Raw genomic sequence first — 19,840 nt, forward strand, 5'->3', positions numbered from 1 at the left:
GGGGCACATGCGGTGACCCCATGCGGTGACCCAAGTTGCCGTGCGGGTACACTGCCGCCATCAACTCGGGGAGGGGAAGCGGGGTGGGGGATTGGTTGAGAGGTTATAGGAGAGAGAAAGGGGGTGATTGGTTGTTAATGTGAGTCCACTCTTTTTTCACCAATCATATTTTTTTCCTTTTTTTTTATAAAAAAATAATTGTGTGAGTGAAGTGATGCCATCGTTTGAGTGCAAAATGGGAACTTAAGAGGGGAGTTGACGTGGCACGTGCTGATTGGGTGTGTGTAGGAGAAAGGACTCCCCCTAATGCTGTGTTCCAGAGATCCACTTAACAGGGGGAGGGGAGGGGAGGGAAAATGGGGTTTTTTTTGTCTGAGAATAGTCTTTTCAATTTGGAAAGACATGGAGGGGAGGAGAGGGATGGAGAGGGATTTTTAACTCGAGAACACACCCTAAGAGAGGAGTGCCCCTCTCACCCTTACAATTGGCATCAGAGCCAAAAGATCCTTAACCTGTGAAATCGTTCGTGAAGAACCGAAAGATACCGAGTGACTCGATATTGATTGTGAAGAAGAAAAAAAAATCCCCTGTTACCATTCCTTTTCCCGTTTTCATTCACCCCGAAACAATTCGCAAATCAGAGGACATATCTGATTGAAGTTTGTAACCCTCTGTTCTTCGAAGTTTATATACAGAATTTGAGCCATACAATTCCGATTGAAAATCACAATCATCAAAGGATTTATTTGATCACTATCGATTGTAACCGAAGAACAATTGGACGGAACGTTCAAAAAAATCGTCGCCGGAAAACGTTTTACGATCCCCTGTTTTATAAAAAGTTGAAAAATCGGATTTTTTTAATCAAATCAATCAAGGGTTTACTTGATTGCCATCGTTGTTTGTACATTAAGGACAAACAGAATCAAAGGATATATTTGATTCAGATTCATCAGAAGGGTTACTCCGGTGAAAGTTTTATCGTCTCTGTTATTCCGATTTGGCGCCGGAATATTTTCCCAGAATCTTGATTACTATGAATATCCAAACTGAAACCGATGTGGACCTTGAGTTGAGTCTTGCACCAGGTTCTGTTGAATCCGATGTCACTTGAACATCATCGTTTCCATTTAATGTTAAACCGAGGGTTACTCGAACATCATCGTTTCCATTTAAGAGAGCAGCGATTGGTATACTATACACACACAAACAGAGTCTCTTTCATTTAAAATAATACATTAAAATTTCTGCAATTTGTTGTGGTTTATATTTGTAAAAAAGTTAGGACCAAAATTCCGTGTTAAATTTCAATATCGAGTCTACAAACAGAGCGGGTGTTATAGAAGTTGGAGTTAACCCGACCCGACCCAACTCAACCTAACCCATTACAATATATGGTTTGGATCTTTGTCCCTTCCAGAGTTTCACAATCATCAAAGGAAACACCTTTTTCTAGTTTTATGTACCTTCAAATAATATAAGTCTCCCAATAATTTGCTTGTCCCTTTTTGCTCCACACCAATTTCTTAACCACCAAGAATCACCATCTTGATTCAATCACAGCCCTTCATCCAATCCAAATGCCAATCACAGTCCTACTTTCATAAAGATGTTATACAATCTATCAAATTCAAATTCAGCATGTCCCCACCACCTCACTCAAAGAGCCTACTTTTCACTTTACTTTAATCAATCCCACCTTCTTAAACTCTATTTTCATTCCTTCATGTAGTGGTTTTTCCTTCCTTAAAGATGCACCCTCGCCACTTCCCACCACCACACCAACCACTAGAACCGCCGTCACTCTACTCTACTCCTGACCCACACCACCGAACCGCCACCCCGTCTCCGCTGGCTCATGCTGTCACGCCCGTAAAATCATCTAGACATACCATGATGATACAAACACCAACGCAAACACGAACGCAAACGCCAATGCAAACGCAAACACCTGAGTATTTTTACGAAAGGTTTCCCAATACAAGAGACAGACTCCTGCTAAGAAACCACCGAAACACAGATCCCGCCATTTGGTGCTGCGCGATCATATGTTTAATATTCAGCATACTAATAATCTTGTTTGGAATCACAACTTTGATCATATTCCTCGTCGTCAAACCGAAAAACCCTGTCTTCGACACCAACCACGCGAGTCTCAACGTCGTTTACTTCGATTCGCCTGGGAATTACAACGGAGACTTCACTTTTATCGCGAATTTCACAAACCCCAACAGGAAACTTAACGTGAGATTCGAGTATGCTGCAGTTGAACTATGTTTTGCCAACAGTGTCATCGCGAATCAATCGATCAGACCGTTTAGTCAAAGGCAAAGAGAGACGGGTGTGGTCAAGCTTCATTTCGTATCGAGCCTAGTGCCCCTGCCGTCGAATCACGCGATGGAGCTTAAACGGCAGGTTTTGAGCAACAAAGTTATGTACAGTGTGAAGGGGACGTTTAAAGTACGAGTAAGCTTCGGTTTGATTCATTTCTCGTACTGGTTGCATAGTCGATGCGAGTTGCAGATGAGCAGTCCACCGTCTGGTTTACTCATGGCGAGACGCTGCATAACTAAGAGATGAAATGTTATTTATATCGTTATTCATCTCTTTTCATTTTTTTTGCTTTTCTTCAACAGGTTGAACTGAGATCTAAATCGACTCGGTTCAACCGTATCTCGTGTGTATAATTGACAATTGGGCACTATCTATACCTACAAAAATCTGTATATAACGCAGTATTTGCTCCGAGTTTTTTGTTTCCTGTTACATCAGAAGTGAGGACAACACAATCTACCTAACATAAAAGCGAAAAGTTTGAAGATATGATGTGGCAGTTAAAAAAAACGATATGAAAATGAGATCTTGGGTATCTTTTACCGAAAGCAAGATTCTTGTGGAACATGAAAGTATAAAGCAGATATATCTTCTTATCATGCTGCAGAAGATGTATATTTTGACTTTTGTGTGAAAACCTACAAGTTACAAAATTTAAAGTTGTGAAATTTATTATAAATCTTGCAGAATGCTTCTTCTAACAGTGTCAGGACTGTAGAGGGTAAACAATGATGCATAAAATAAAGCAAGATTCTAAAGCAATTTTTAAATCAAAACTAACGGGTGACTTTTCGTTCAAATGAGGAAGGGAGGGAAAACTATCAATGATCCAACTCAGAAAGAACATGACTTGAGCTACGTTTGGAGTTGTGGGCCCATAAGTAACGAACAAAAAGGTTTCAACAGGCCGGATCATGTGGCAAAAGTCGGACACGAATTTCATCATCTGGAGCCCAAATTCGATAAAGATGGCTCTTTCGCAATTTTTGTAATTTCAGTTAATTTAAATATACATGTAAAATCGCATGAATGTTAGATTTGAGTAATTCACGTGTCTAATTAAGAAGTCAGTTTTGTATTTAGAAAGACAATTTTAGTTTTCCAATTTTCGCACGACTTGCCAGAATAAGACCTACCTCATAAAACAAGTGTTTGATGTAATGTTTCTGATTATCGAATATTATATTGATTTTCCTCTAAGATCATCTTCTCTTTAATTCGCTTCCGCTCTGTCTACTACCCGAGATTTAACAGGGAAAAGGCCAGATATATACAAACATTCTATTCACTTTCCAAACAGTCTAAATCGTTTTGCATTCAGACTTCAAGCTTTGCATCCTAAATTTTAAACTCTATCCTGATGAACTTTTATATTTCGACTTTCTATCATTGGAAAAAAGACCCGTAAGCACTAGGATTGATGATCACACACGATATAAATCACAGGAATTGAAAAATCAAAGACAGGAATATGTAGTATAATATAAGGTTCCCCTAAATCGGCTGTGCATCCATACTACAATCATAAAATGAAGATTGAGTGTATTATAAGAAGTGAACACACTGACAAAAGTTTCTTACAATCAAATTAAGGTCGTAGTCATGAAATTAAGGTCATAGTGGCCATCTACATGTGTAACATTATGCAATATTTAATATTGAATAAAGCTATAAAAATCATGCAGTATATTCAAGGATCAATGGTAAAGTGAAATATAACATTAAGTATTAACTAAAACAAGACAGTATATAACTCAAAAGGTATACCATAATTTCCTAACGACCAACTTCAGCAGGCGTCTTAGCCTCGATGGACAATGCGTGCAATCCACTCTGCAACTCATCAGCCAAAAGCGAATAAACAAGCCTATGTCTCTTCACCATACTCTTCCCTTCAAACTCCTTCGAAACCACTCTCAAATTAAAATGTGTCTCCCCATTACTACTCCCCTTAACACCCGCATGACCCGCATGCTGATACGAAACATCCTCTAACTCCAACTCAACAGGCTGCAACTCCTTATTCAAAATCTCCCTAATCCTCTGCCCCCTGCTTCCTAAAACTAAACCATCTGAACTGGAAACATCAACAGTTGAAGAACTGTTACTTAATTCAAAATCAGAAGTTCTTGAGCCCGAATCGCTATCTGCTTTCGGGCTCTCGACATTTTCGGTTCTTGAAACACTCCCTTTCTCAGCTTCAACAAACAACATCAAGGCCTTTTTCTGCATCAACTGAAACATATTCAAGAACCCATTGTTTCTAGAAGGAGACAAGCTCTGTTGCAAACCCAACAACACAATAAACTCAGGGGAAATCTTAACAATTTCTTCGATAGAACAACCTGAAAGACCCTGAACAAGTAAAGCAGCTAACCCTTTGGTAATCAAAGCATCAGAATCAGCTTCAAAGATGACAACTTTCTTATTCGAATCATCAAAATAAGCCCTTAACCAGACCTGTGAAACACAACCTTTGACTTTGTTTTCGTCTGTTTTGAACTGGGGTTCGAGGGGTTTGAGGTTTTTGCCGTAGAATAAGAGTTGTTCGTATTTGGCTTTTGGGTCTTGTACGGATTGGAAAAGTTTGATGATTTGTTGAAGGTTTTGTGGGAGTTGTTCAAAGATGAGATATTGATTGTTCGAATGATGAAGATTGGGGTCAGGGGAAGAGGGCTTGGTGGTGGGGGTTGATCGGACGGTGAAAGATTTGGAAAGATGGGGTTTGGGTGAAATGGGGAAAGATGAAGGGGGTTTAGGGTTTAGGGGTTTGAAGATTGAAGGTGGGAGTGGGAGGAAATGGGTGGAGATTCGACGGTAAGATGAGCAGAGAGACATGGCGACGGAACAGCAACGGCGATAGCGACGGTGATATGAGGTGGGGGGAAACCGTCGTTGGTTTATCTAGAAGACAGTACGTCCCACGTGTGATAATAATTAATAATATTTTGCAGAAAATAGAGAAAAATAATATTTTTGAAATAAAGATTATAAAAAAAAATACACGATAATATCTTTACAGAAAAAATATCACAAATAATTAATGAAAAATTAGAGTTTTCGTTATTTAGGTTCAGGTTTTAAAAAATAATTATTTATGAAATAAATATAATTACACTTTTATTCATATTTTCGTTCTTATTTCATTGTATATCTGATTTTTAAAATATATCTAATATTAAAATATTGGTATTTAATTAGACTTTTATAGAGTAAAAGTGATAAAAATAATTGAAGAAAAAGAAGGTAAAAGAATTAAATAAGAAAAAAATGTTATAACTAGACAATTCTTTTAGTGTTAAATGGTTATTTTGTAAAACATTAACTTCATTTTTTAACACTAGTTAGCGTAAAGCACACTTGTAATAAAGAATGCTTTATGTAAGGGTCAAGTTATTCTACAAAGGCTTCTAATTGTAAGAAGTGTAAGAAGGATTTATAGAGTGACAAGTGTCCAATAAGTTAAAACTAAACCCACTACATCGCCACCAAAAACCTAAACACCCACCCCACCCCACCACCACCATCACCCAAAAACCTAAACACCCCCCCCCACCCAAAAACCTAAACCACCCCCCCCCCTCGCGGCAAAAAAAAACAATAAAAAAAAACTATACCTCACCAAAAAAACCCCCAAAAAACCTAACCCCCCCCCCCCCACCCCCCAAAAACCTAAAAAAAAATCTAAAAAAAAACTAAACACCCACCCCCACCCCTACCCCCACCCAAAAACCTAAACCCCCACCCCCCACCCCCTCGGCCAAAAAAAAAAAAAAAAAAAAAAATTGGGTGGGTGATGTGGGGGGTGAGGGGGGGGGGGGTTAGGTTTTTGGTGGTGGTGGATGTTTAAGGTTTTTTTTTTTTCTTTTTTTGTAGTGGGGTTTTTTTGTGTAGTGGGTTTTTTTAGGTTATTGGACACTTGTCACTCTATAAATCCTTCTTACAATTAGGATCCTTTGTATTTGATCCTAATCCCTTTATGTAATTTACATAGTTTAAGAACGAAACTTGCAAGTTGGTATAAACATAAATGGTGAAAAATATAATTTAGCCTTATAGATTGTGCAAGAAAAGTAGAATTTTTTTATAGATTAAATAGTAACAAAAGATATATAATATTTTGTTGTTTTGGAAAATTTTATGATAGCAATATATATGTTTGCATCATTGCATGTTATGTTTATACACATATATAAACATCTTTTGACTCTTCTTTATAGTGGCAAGTAGTGCTGAGCTCTAGTGAGATAACATATTACAAGTATGAATTGTCACCCATGAGCATAAGTTAATGATCATATAGCCTGTTAGAATGCCATGTATAATGTGTATATCAGTCCAACTCAACCAAGTCCATAATAAAACACAAGGAACAAGTCTCAGCGGTACCCAAAACCATCTCAAACCCGAACCCAAACATAAAATCCACAAACAACCATCTTTCTATGATCCCAAAATGACTCGGGCTGGAGTTCGGACATCTTCATTCATTCATCGTCTGTCCCAAAATATCGGTCGCCAAACTCTCCCATCCCTGGAAGCACACGAAACTCCTTATTCAACCCTGTTTCTATCTCTGATGTCACTATCTTTATTCTTGGAAACCGTCTGCACACTACATGCACTCCTTGCGGTGCCTGTTTATGCCCCCACAATTTGTTCAAAATTAGCGTTTGACTTATTTGGTCAAAATGTTGACAACTGATAACGGATTTCGGACTTACAGAGATCAGATTCAGGAATATGATATTGGCCTCTGGTACCCCTTTCTTTAGAAGCAAAGAAATAGCCTGAACCGCTGAATTGCCTGAACAAATCAGTTGCAATTATCAGCACAAACACATATAGGATCCAACATGTTCGAAAAAAGTTACTTGTGAGAAATCTAAAAAACTAACCTGTTCCAAGTATAGGATCCAACAACAAAACATGCCTGTCGGATATGTCTTGTGGCAGTTTTTCATATATTAACTGCATAATAGTTCAACCTTGTTTTAATGCGTACAACTTGGGTGAAATGCAAACAAAATTTGCTTGAATAAGAATATTAGGCGCAAACCTGTTGCCCGTTATCACCTTCTCTATGAATAAGAATCTTTCCAATCTTTATACCCTTACAACATGCTCGCAATGCATTTTCCATACTCTCACCACTGCAAACAGATTGACAAGTCAACGACTTCGACCAGACGGAAAAAAAAAAACAAAATAAAATATTTTCCCAAAAATATAAGTATCAGAACTGACAACTAGAAATAAAAACTGTTTTTGAGTTTAGATACCTCCGGATAATGGAAACACCACATAATCTTTTACAAAAATCTACTCCTGTGTATACCGACTCTGTTCACAAACCAAAATATCATGACGAAAAACGGTTAGACTTGATAGCACATGCATAGTAAGATTAACGAATGTAGAAGCTTACCGGTTGGAGTTACCACCTGCTTTTCGGTAAATGGTAGATGTCCCAAACCATGCTCAACGACCTGATTAAATCAAATGAGAATTATGCAAATATTAAAATAAATGAAAATGGCATTACCCAATTCCACCCTAGAAACAAGAACTCACCAACCGGATTAGTCGGTCTGCGTAAAAGACAAAATCATGTTTTGTTGTTTGAGCATCACGTATAAGTGTATGCATGCCACGTATCTGCATGACAACAAACAACTAACGATGAGGAAACTGTATAACAAAAGAATACCCAAATAGAATAAAATGCATCAAAATTGTAATTATCAAACATGGAACTTAAAAAGTGGTACCTGAAAAGTAGAGTGAATGACGTATAAATTAGGATATATTTTACAAAGATCATGTTGACCTAGCTTCGTCCGAATATGTTGGACAATTAAGTCGATCGCCACATGATTGTCTCCTCCGCGAGGTATGATGATGTCAGCATACTTCTTTGTTGGAAGTATGAAGTCATCAAAAGCAGGTTTTACGAACTTGGAATACTGCATATAAGTTAAGCTAAGCCCGTAAGTAAATAAATTAAATGAGCAAAAGAAGATAGGAATAATGGATTTTAATAATCCAAACTATTAGCCGTTGGCCGACAACGGTCCCAACTTTAAAAAATAACCAGTGGTGGTGCCACCTTTTCACATATTGTAAACTAATGGACTTTTACTAAAGAACCTTAATTTCTTTTTGTCCCCTTAGACTTTTCGGTTTAGTAAAGGTCCATTGGTTTACAATATATGAAAAGGTGGGACCACCACTGGTTATTTATTAAGTTGGGACCGTTGCCGGCCATTGGCTAATAGTTAGGATTATTAAAATCCATTATTCCAAAGAAGATAGTAATGCGATTAAAAAAGCATCCAATAGGCAAAACCAATCCCATAATAGTTTTACAAACCTTAAAATGCATATAACCTATTTTTTTCATCTTTTAACAACTAACCTGATCAAGTACCAAACTGATATCTCGTCCCTTTTCGCCAGTGTCACGCCTTATTCTCCTTGCCAGACGCACATCAGCATCTGCACCGATAATATAAATGTAAATACTGATAGATGACAAAATGATTTTTCATTGGACACTGGAAAAGAACCACAGAGTAATATATAATATGGATGAACAGAAAGGAATCTGTTAATGATTAATGTTATGTAAGGAGTGTATAGAACCTGTATCAACAAAGATCTTCATGTTCATCATTTCACGTACACGAGGATCGTGAAAAATTAGTATGCCTTCCAAAATTATGACATCTGAAGGATTCACCTGCCATATATTTCATATCAATTGATTTATATTGAGTTCTTAACTATACTATAATTCACCACAAACAATGGGGGAGAATATTATTTTTAAACAGAAGAATAAATTAATGGTACTTCCTGCTGCATTACTAGTAAAAACAAGAAACGGAGAACAAAGATAGACACCAGCAGGTCTTCTACTTTGATGCATTGTGGGTATTTGAAGCTGATCCATACTCCCAGTCACGTGACCCTCATTTAATCAGTTTATCAATTAAGTTTTATGCGCGTGGATCTTAGAGTTATCCGGTAGGGTTTGTTTGAGTTTTTTTTTAATAAGTCTAGCTTGTTAGCTAGACCGAGTTATTTGGTTTACATTGTATTGTTGGCTATATAAGCCTTTCTTGATTTCGTTATATGTATTCACTTCAAGCAATAACAATTAATTGAGTTTCCAGTGCAATCAGTTCTCATCTGTTTATTTTTGTGTGTTATCCTACGAGTTCTAATACCATCAGTGGGCAACAAACTGGTTACATGAAAAATCAAGATAAACGGTTACATGAGCATGTATAATGGTTACATGAGTCTAATTAGTTTTTAATTCATGCTACTAGACAGAACAAAGATGAAAAATCGGTTACATGAGTCTAATTAGTTTTTAATTCATGCTACTAGACAGAACAAAGATGAAAAATCAAGATAAACGGTTTGACAAGTCAAAATGAGCCGGAAAAAAAAACAACTGATCCATGCACTTTGAAAACAGTGGCGGACCTAGGTAGAGGGTTGGGTGGGCGGGTGCACCCCTTGAAAAATAATAGTGTATTTTATAGGGCAAAATCCCGATCGCACCCCTTGATAATTCATGGGTCTGCCACTGTTTGAAAAGGCAACAAAGATAAACTTTTTACATTATGGGCCAAACTTTTAGACATTTCCCAGCTATGTTATAAGAACTAACCCTTCGAGAGACTATGTTTTTGTAACTCCTGAAGTCATATTTTGGGATATCCACTGCTTTTCCATGCTTCAACATCTCCACGACTGATAATAATTTCTCATTATCAAAAGCATCTGGAAAAGCAAACAGGGAAGTGCCGTAAGAAACATGGAAACACAAGCTGGTAGATTATAAAGAAAACAGCCATTGAAGTAAAAACGAAAAAAATAAACACTCGCCAGGATGATCGAAGTTGTATTCATGAACTCTCGTAAGTTCTTCAGCAGTCAAATTATGATAGAAGGAGTCCTACAAACACCCAAAGATGCCTATTACTTTTGTGTGATCAGATTATAGTAGAACGAGCTATATAAATAGCAATAGTTGATTAGCAGGTTACAAAAAAATGCATCAAGAAAAATGATGGTATTATACCTTTCACATACTCTACATTTATTCTAATATAATCAGCAGAGAAAAAATATACCTGGTTCACAAGTACAACACGCTGATCATGAAGCTGCTCAATAATCATATCACAAACTGTTGTTTTTCCCGAAGCTGCACCTCCAGCAACCCCTGGTTGTTGGCCATTTATTTAACAACAGAAAGATTTAATCACAAATATCATCACATACATGACAATCCCTAGCCTTTCAAAGAACAGACTATGCATATAGTGAACAGACTCCTGTGTTTTATATGACAAAAGGAGTAACTTAAGTCAGCAGAACTAGAAAAGAATAGTGTTTATTTATCACAGGTTCACTATCTGAATAGTTTTAGGCCACTCTTTCTATATTTGGAAAGAAAATTTGGACATCATCTAGTAATATAGCCAATGAAAGCTTGCAAATATATATACATTCCCTTCTGGAATCATTTTGAAGCAATCTAACCGATTCTCATGATAAGGTTGGTGAAGGTGCTGACAACATACACAACTGTTGCTTAAAACTATAACTTTTAAGGTATATAAATCATATCGAACATGAGCTTACTATACTAGCAATATAATAACACGCCGAAACCATACAAGTAATCAAGTGGTATTCTTGCTGCAATACATACCAATGATAAAAGGCTGCTTATGCACATTTTCATTCACTGAAGTTGTTGTCTGCCCCACTTGCGAATTCGTTGCCTGCATCCCATCCATGTGGAACCCAGAAAAATGCGCCCTTGTTGAAGACTCTATTAAATACTCTACTGGTGTAGACCCCATCTACAATAATAACCTGCAGCGTAAAGACGAGCAATCATATATCCAGGTTATATCATCATCATCATCATACTCAGTAAATCCCACCAACAGCAAAGCTAAGGTAGGGTCTGAGGAGGGTAAGATGTAGACAGCCTTACCTCTACCCGTAGGAATAGAGAGGCTGCTTCCAGTGAGACCCCCGGCTCGATAGTATATCCAGGTTATATACTAACACTAATTATAACAACAACAATTATTATTATTAGCAATGATATATGTTTCTTCATTATTGTTTCTTGGTTCAATTGACATAGTAAGGGCGCTTAACATTCCACCGTCCTTAGGCCCATACTTCTTATTGGTACGAAGATCATTTAGTATTTATCTTCATTTTGACATACTAATCTAAAAAATTAATATAATCATTTATTCATAATGCTACATTCGAAGATCAATTCTGCTGTGTTTTTCACCGTTAAAAGGCCTGAATGTTCAGTTAATCTTCAGCACATAACCATCAATTTCCAATTGCTCGTCGATATAGTTACGAATCTTACGATGCAGGCAGTTGAAACCCACAATTAAGGATCCCACTGAGATCTGTATCTACCAATGTAGTTTACATATGAACACACACATACAAAGCCTACAGTTGATGCATTAATCATCATAACAACTAAAACCTACAGATCGAAAATAAAAATAAAAAAAAACAAAAATGAAACAAGTGAATCAATTTCTTTGCAGGTCATAAAAACTTAAAACGCCTTGACGATCATCAGATATCTTCAACAATATCAACAATAATTACATTATAAACGATATCAAACGGAATAAAAACATGCATAAACGAACATTGCCTCAGACGCATATCATCAAACAACTCATAAACAATCATAGCTCCAAATCCGAATAGAATATCCGAATAACATCATCACGGATCAAAACATGCAGGAAACAAAATGCAAGATACAGAACCAGAAATCACATAGTTACAAGATTGAATAACCTATAGATACCTCCGAGATTCTCGATTTGATGTGTTCTTCTTCTTCTCGATTTGATTTGAAAACTGGAGGCTGTTGCGATTATACGTATACATTGAAGAATGAATATATATGAAGGTTTTTGCAGTGTCTGTGGGTGGGGTAGTGAATAAGGGCTTGAGGTTGGATGTAATTACGATGGTGAACCTAACGATTTTTTGGACCAAGATAATATCGTAACTATCAATTAGGTGCTGAATTAAACAAGTTTAATTTACGTAAAAACATACCTCTTAGCCTGACGTGGCGCTGATTAGTTGTGGGCCCAATTCATAATTGCTTTTCTTTAAAATATACCTTTATTACATTCACCGCTACTTTAATCATTTTTTTTATCTTTTAAATATAATAATGGGGCTGGAGCGTAAAATCGTGCTAAGTAGCAACCGAACAATGAACAAATTAGGGAAAAGCATAAAACAAAAACAAATATTTATTATATCAAATGACTCATGTGACGTAATAAGTAGATGAAGTCGAATTTATACCGAAACGTATTAAAAGGTCGTGGGGTAAATAAAACTCGAGGAACCAAATGTGATCATTAAACATCGTAGTAAATATCAACCGAACAACAAAAAAAATTCAGAAAAAAACATAAAATAAAAACTAAACTCTTTTGAGGCAAAATTATAAAAAAAACGAAACTTTATTACAAATTAAAGTTACTATGAAAAAAAGGGAAAAAGTCAAAAAAAGAAAAACCAATAAAAGACAAAAAGGTATTACTACTCACTAGAATGTTGAAATTAATATATGTAGATAATTTATTTTTCGTAAATTACAAAAATCGTCATTCATGTGTGTCACTTGTTGCAAACTTTGTCTTTTATCTTTAATAATTGCTAGAAAACGTACTTTATGTTTGCAAGTTATGTCTTTTAGCCCTAACTCAGTTAATTTTTTGTGGTTAAACTTGACCAAATGGACCCCACATTAGGGTATTTTGGTCATTTTACTCATGTGGGTCCATTTGGTCAGATTTAATCACAAAAAAATACCCTCATGTGGGGTCCATTTTGTCAGATTTAACCACAAAAATTAACTGAGTTAGGGCTAAAGGACATAACTTGCAAACATCGAGTACGTTTTCTGTAATTATTGAAGAGAAGGGACACAGTTTGCAATAAGTGACATACATAAAGGACAACAACAACAACAACCATACCCAGTATATCCCACAAATAGCAAAGCTACTTATAGGGTCTGGAGAGGGTGGGATGTAGACAGACCTTGCCTCCATCCCTAAGGATATAGAGGTTGCTTCCAGAGAGACCCCGACTCTAAAACCATCAACATACCAAGGCACCAAATCAAAAAAAAAATATATATATATATAATATAAATAAGAAGTCAGAGAGTATACCAACACACATATATAAAGGACGATTTTTGTAATTTACTCTTTATTTTTTTACAGTGATTTGGAAGTTAAAACCGTAGTTTCGATTGTATGATTTTCACGTTAATAAATACGTAGATAATTTATTTTTTACAGCGAGTGGGAAGTGATGACGTGGATACTCAGAGATTCCAATCAGCAAACCCAAGGTTAATAACAATCGCAAGAAAACAATAAAGAATGCTATACATAAACTAAAAGTAAGAAGTTGAAAGTCGGAAGCTAGAAGCTCCCGACGAGAAGCTGATACACCAACGGCTGATGACAGGAAGCTAAGCTTAATGTAGAACCTTGGAACTTGAACCCAACAAGTCAAACTAATTTAGACTTCTCCCTAAAGCACAAAAAGTGTCCTCGAGACACACAAACCTGAAACTTACCTAAAGAGGCGAGGCTAACCCTTCAAGCAACGTCAAGGGAGGATAAACTTACCAAGACTAAAAGGTACCAGCTGGCACAAGGCTCCCTTTGGCAGATCAATCTGCCTATAAAAGGAGAGTCTTGTTCAGCCCAAAGTAAGTTCATCTCTCTCACTCTAAACTTTCATCTTTTCATTTCGCTTATACTCTTAAGAACAATCCACTGATTCTCACACGGAAGGCCATCTCTCGCGTTAAGACTAACGATGTTCTTTGATTGTAGATTCCGACCAAGAAGCTACCTTTTGGAGTTGAATCTGAATCTTCCCCCTGCCATACTCTTGTTGTTTTAACATGAAGTTAAAACGGAATTTTCGGATGTATGATTTTCACGTTAATAAAAAAATTGTATATGTAGCATGTACATGTGTGAGGAGTGTATTAGTAGTCAAAGTTTGATACTAATTTTGTATGTTTATGTATTTTATTTTGTATGTTTATGTATTTCATGAAGTTTAGTCAACTAAATCAGCTTCAAAGATTGCATTTTATAAATTAGAATATGTTGTTTTTACAAGTTTTAACCCTTTCATGTATTAAGAAAAAACAATACAATACTCAAGTATTAACGAACGAATTATAATTTAATAATTAATCAGTGTGAATCATAATTTTTAACGGCTTAAAATACACAAAATCCATCTTTGATGAGACTCGAACCCTTGACTTCAAAAAAAGTAACCCCTTAACTGCAACAACTTTGCTAATTGGACCATCGGTGTGAATCATAAAGATTAATGACTTTTGAAAATAATTATGATGTAAATACGGATGACATTATCATTGTTGTTATTTTTGTCGTTAGAGGGGTGGGGGAGTTCCCCGATTTGCTATTGGATACCCACTACCCGATCGAGAACACCGTCGTCGGTGTCCCAGGCAGTGGGTTCCGGGTTAACGAACTTGGTTGTTTGCTATCGTATTTTGTTGGTGACATCAAGAATTTAGAGTTAAATGTCATTTTAGTCCCTGTGGTTTGGGCCATTTTGCCAGTTTAGTCCAAAAGTTTCATTTTTTGTCTGTGGGTCCAAAAAGGTTTCACTGTTGCCATTTTAGTCCACTGGGTTAACTTCATCCATTATTTTTGTTTTGAGAAAGGCGATTCAGTCATTTTTTATGGCTGAATTGCCTTTATAGTTAACAGAAATACAGAATTACATATAAGATGACCGAATTGTCCTTCTGGTTAACAGAAAAATTTGATGAAGTTAATCCAGTGGACTAAAATGGCAACGATGAAACTTTTTTGGACGCGGAGAAGAAAAATGAAACCTTTGGACTAAACTGGCAAAGTAACCTAAACTATAGGAACTAAAATGACATTTAACTCCAAGAATTTATAAGGGCTAGAAACAGAGTCGTTTGAGGCTTAAAAAACGTTTTTCTAACTTTATATATATACCACCATTTTTAACACAATTTTTGTCTCTAGTCTCATCTCAATTTAAAATTTCTACACTTTTATCCTACCATAATTTTTACGAAATGAGTGTGATTATCAAGAGTAGACATATATTCCACCGCTTAATATCGATCCAGTACTATTTTTAAACGATACTAGCCTACAATTTATCGAAGATATTGTCTAGCGAGCTGAATAAGAAGACACGACAATGTCTAAAAAAGATATATGCCACGTGATCGTGAAAACGGTAACAACGTTTCAATGGAAGATTATTTGCTGACAACCCCAGATGCAACAAAGGTATGTTTAGACAAATGTTTCGTATGTCGAAACGTCTATTTTTAAAATTTGTGAGCAATGTAGAAACAAATACCGAATGGTTTCAAAGGGGTCGAGAGGATGTCGCGTCAATGTCTTCAATATTTTAGTAGCGTCGTAATTAACTTATACAACAAAGAGTTTTAATTAAGACAGACAAGCCACGACATTGCATGTTTGTGCCAAAATAGACATAAAAATTTAATCGTCCCAAAATTGTAGAATAAGCCTTAGCCGACATCCAAAAGCGCAAGTTTAGCTAGCACCCAAAAGTGTAGGCTAAATCTTTGTTGTCTCAGGCTCTCAGCAACGATGCCAGACAATACCAGCAATCACTATTGCTTACAATATAAAAAAAATATATATATACCGTTTCACAAAAACTATAAAAAACGTATCTTCGTATTCAAATTTTGTTAAAAAATATTAACGAACACAAGTTATTAAAAAATTAATTAACAATCAATTAACAAAAACTAAGTCACTATATTATTTAATTAAGTGAGATTAAAAGGTTTTAAAAATATATTATATAACTAGTATATATTCCATACAAATTATCAATATAAGTATAGACTAATAATGAAATTAAATATTATCAACTGATTTAGCCTTTGAAGTCTGAACCATGTGTCCATGTTAAAAGATAACAGCCTGTCTGCCTGTGTAATCATTAGGGAAATAATTTATGGATTTTAACTATTGTTTAAAATTTTAAGAAGAGTTAAATGTTATTTTAATTCATGTGGTTTAAGGCTATTTTACCAGTTTAGTTTAAAGGTTTTATTTTTCGTCTGTGGATCCAAAAAAGTTTCACCGTTATCATTTAGTCCACTAGATTAATTTCATTCTTTTTTTTTTTTTTTTGTTAACGAGAAGGGAAATTCGGTCATTTTATATGGCCGAATTGTCCTTTTATTTAACAGAATTACATATAAAATAACCGAATTGTCCTTCTCATTAACAAAAGATGAAAGTTAACCCAGTGGATTGAAATGGGATGAAACTTTTTTTAACCCATTGACGAAAAATAAAATATTTAGACTAACCATTTAAAATGGACGACTAAAATGACATTTAACCTTTTAAAAATTCTTTTCTTTTCTTTTTATAAACGTATCGAGTGGTTCAATCAGAGATAGTCGGTGTATGACTCATATAACACGGGCCCGTTTTGATGGATATTCTAGATTTCCTCTTCTCGAGGTTTGTGGAAATTATAAAAGGGAATATTAATTTTTTTAAAATATCTTTTCCGACAAAACAAATTAATTTTTTGATATTGAATAAATAGGAAATCATACCGTGCGAATATTTTATGTGTATCATTAAACTAAACCAAAACAAATGAGACAGTGCGAATAGTTGGTATTTTATTTTTGAGACCACTTTAAACTCTAATCATTGACAGAAAATAACATTTCAAAAATGTAATAATTAAAGCAAAACATATAAACCGGTCAATTGCCTGCCAACGACTATCCTAGGGATGTGATTTTATGAATATATGGATCCGTAATTACCAAAATAAATGAGATTAGAACATCAAACATTTAGTACTTGTTTGGAGCGCGATACTCCGGTCAAAGATAATATTTATATACCCAAATTACCCTTAACAAATAGCTAGTGGTAGTAAGAGGTCGAACCACGAAGAGTATGTGGTTTGCGAATGAACTTGAATGAATTCTTAAAAGGTGTCACAATTATGAAGCTTGCTAACTTGTTTTTATGATTTTTGATTGATTTTGAAAAGGTGTTTAAATGTAAATAGCAAATGGGTTGGATTAACTAATAGAAACAAACAATTGCAAGAAACGTAATTGATGGGTTCAAAAAGATATGTAAACTAGGTTCACACCCGGTTCGGTAATTGAAGTCCTAGGGTTTCTACACGTTTTAGATTTGATTCAATTGCAAAAGTGATTAACGGAATTAGTGTCGCGTGGTTTAGGTGCCAAGAGTTATCAACGTCGTAGACAACGGACCACAATGCACTTTGTTACCAAGAACATGTAAATCCTAACTTAGATAAGGCATAAGTGCACAAATTCATTTCGTAAAGTCAAAACTTTATCATCGTTCGACAATTCACAAATTCAATTCAAATGCACGACAATTATCTAAGGATTCAAAATCAAAATACAACTTGTCACAATCAAAGTTCAAACAACGTTCAACCCTAGAAACTTACAATAACCTATACCGGGGTGAAATCTTCAAGAAATTAGCCGCACATGGTGAACGGGACTTGATCAACGGATGATGAGACTTGAATTGGATCATCTTGGGACTTGTGGAATGATGGGATGGTGAAGATTAGGGTTTTGGTGAGTGGTGATGGTGGAAGGATTAATGGATGAATGACTAGGGTTTTGAATGGAGAATAAAGTGAATTGGGTGATGGGTTGGAATGATTCGGATGAAGGTTGGTGTAATGGATGGATTGGGAATGAAAAGGATAATGATTCTTGGCTCCAAGACTCCTATTCAAACTCAAAAGAAGTGTAACCGTCGAATTATGACCTAAAATCCCTTTTAAACTCGGTCCAACAACCCAAGGAAACAAATTTCGCGTTTTAGGAATCTAAGGGCCGTCGCCGACGGCCTGGGGACCCGTCGGCGACGCCCTCCCCATTTCTGAACCTGTTCGACGCTCTAGTTTCCTGGTTACGGACGAAACAGTTGACGCCCGTTTTAATCATGCGTCGCCGACGGCCTTGGAGGTGTCCCCGACGGGGTCTCCTTTGTGTGATCTCCGTTTTTCGATTATTTTGCTTCTGGTTGACCCGTTTCGTGTCCCGGTGGTCCGTTTTTCGCCTTGGTGACCCATAAAGCTCCCGAAAAGCTCCTTAAACTCCGCGGGACCTGCAAAACATATATCTAATCAAAAGTAGGCTTTTCAAGATTAAAAGTTGAGTAAAAACCCAAACTTAAACATAAATGAACACCGTTATTCGACCACGTATCAGTACTCGAGGATTGCTCTAAAGATAGATGAAGTGGTTAATCTTGTTAGAATTCTATGATGCTTTCATATATGTTCCGGCTTAAAGATTAACTTATCTAAAATTCAACCTATATACTATTGGAGTGTGAACAACGGAAGTGGACGCTATGGCTACGGTTGTGGGATGTAATCCGCGTCACCTCCTTTTTAAGTATTTAGGGTTGATGGTCGGTGCCATCATCATGAACCATATCAATAACTAGAAACCGGTTCTTGAGGTTTTTGAGAGTTGACTTTTGTTGTGGAAGTCTTCTATCCTTTTTATTGGTGGTAGAGTCACCCTTATTAAATATGTTTTGGAAAGTCACCCTAATTAATATTTTTCTTTGTACAAGGCTCCGTGTAAAGTCATTACCGATTTGGAGTCTATTTTATAAGAGTTTTGTGGGAATGTTAAAGTGAAGGGAAGAAGATGCATTGGGCTGTTTGGGATCGTATCATCTTTCCTAAAAATGTCGGGGGACTCGGCTTAAATAAGCTCAAGAATGTGAACATTGCGTTTTTAGCCAAGTGGGGGGGGGTGGAGATATAAATCTAAAAGTAACAACTTATGGAGGAAAATCATTAATGCTTTTCACTCTATCAGGTTGTCCTTGGAGTTCATCCTGATTAAAAAGACTCTTGGTGATAAAGTCCTTTCGAAAACGATTGTTGACGGGTCCTCGTTGCGTAATTTTGTTAAGGGTGTTATTGACAATGGTGATGACGTCTCGTATCCTTGGCTAGTGAATGAGACGTTAAGGTTCAAATTCCCCCTTTTTTTTCATCCTCGAAGCGGTGCAAGGTTAGAGAGCGGTTGGGCGGGCAAAATGATGTGGTTGGGTTGGTTTGGTCTTGGAAAAGATACCCAACTCTGGCAGATAAGGTCAGGGACTTGGAGCAGTTAATCGGGCTCCTTAGGGGTATTTCTTTATCAGACTCAAAAGATAGTTGGAGTTGGATTGGCGAATCTCCGTGAGAGTTTTCGGTTACTGTTGTCAGAAGACTTCTAATTTCAGGGACGAACTTTAGTAATAAATATGTGATGCAAAGGTGTATA

General features: G+C 36.3%; 3 protein-coding genes across 10 annotated transcripts; 1 reads left to right on the forward strand and 2 right to left on the reverse strand.

The window, feature by feature from the left end:
• The first annotated feature begins 1,224 nt into the window (after nucleotides 1–1,224).
• Nucleotides 1,225–2,748, forward strand: LOC118490697 (NDR1/HIN1-like protein 6). The gene has a single exon (XM_035988510.1). It carries the CDS (start codon nucleotides 1,753–1,755, stop codon nucleotides 2,578–2,580), a length of 828 nt encoding a protein of 275 aa, XP_035844403.1. The 5' UTR covers nucleotides 1,225–1,752; the 3' UTR covers nucleotides 2,581–2,748.
• LOC110929988 (sufE-like protein 1, chloroplastic/mitochondrial) lies at nucleotides 2,293–5,245 on the reverse strand. 8 transcript variants are annotated; one of them, XM_035988507.1, is made up of 4 exons: nucleotides 4,102–5,245; nucleotides 2,878–2,972; nucleotides 2,712–2,760; nucleotides 2,293–2,561 (listed from the first exon to the last, which is right to left on the reverse strand). In XM_035988507.1, exon 1 carries the CDS (start codon nucleotides 5,170–5,172, stop codon nucleotides 4,111–4,113), a length of 1,062 nt encoding a protein of 353 aa, XP_035844400.1. In that variant the 5' UTR covers nucleotides 5,173–5,245; the 3' UTR covers nucleotides 2,293–2,561; nucleotides 2,712–2,760; nucleotides 2,878–2,972; nucleotides 4,102–4,110. The 8 variants fall into 8 exon arrangements, with proteins under 8 accessions (XP_035844400.1, XP_035844396.1, XP_035844402.1 ...); XM_035988503.1 differs by having other exon boundaries at nucleotides 2,293–2,569; XM_035988509.1 differs by having other exon boundaries at nucleotides 2,712–2,790.
• A 1,357-nt stretch (nucleotides 5,246–6,602) lies between these two features.
• LOC110929987 (uridine kinase-like protein 4) lies at nucleotides 6,603–12,396 on the reverse strand. Its single transcript, XM_022173182.2, has 15 exons — nucleotides 12,221–12,396; nucleotides 11,069–11,235; nucleotides 10,485–10,576; nucleotides 10,237–10,306; nucleotides 10,019–10,131; nucleotides 8,980–9,076; nucleotides 8,753–8,832; nucleotides 8,106–8,300; nucleotides 7,909–7,992; nucleotides 7,763–7,823; nucleotides 7,617–7,677; nucleotides 7,394–7,487; nucleotides 7,233–7,305; nucleotides 7,059–7,141; nucleotides 6,603–6,971 (listed from the first exon to the last, which is right to left on the reverse strand). Exons 2-15 carry the CDS (start codon nucleotides 11,220–11,222, stop codon nucleotides 6,822–6,824), a joined length of 1,407 nt encoding a protein of 468 aa, XP_022028874.1. The 5' UTR covers nucleotides 11,223–11,235; nucleotides 12,221–12,396; the 3' UTR covers nucleotides 6,603–6,821.
• Between the last annotated feature and the right edge of the window lie 7,444 nt (nucleotides 12,397–19,840).

Source organism: Helianthus annuus, chromosome 3 (genome assembly GCF_002127325.2).
Source record: "Helianthus annuus cultivar XRQ/B chromosome 3, HanXRQr2.0-SUNRISE, whole genome shotgun sequence".
NCBI classification, from domain to species: domain Eukaryota; kingdom Viridiplantae; phylum Streptophyta; class Magnoliopsida; order Asterales; family Asteraceae; genus Helianthus; species Helianthus annuus.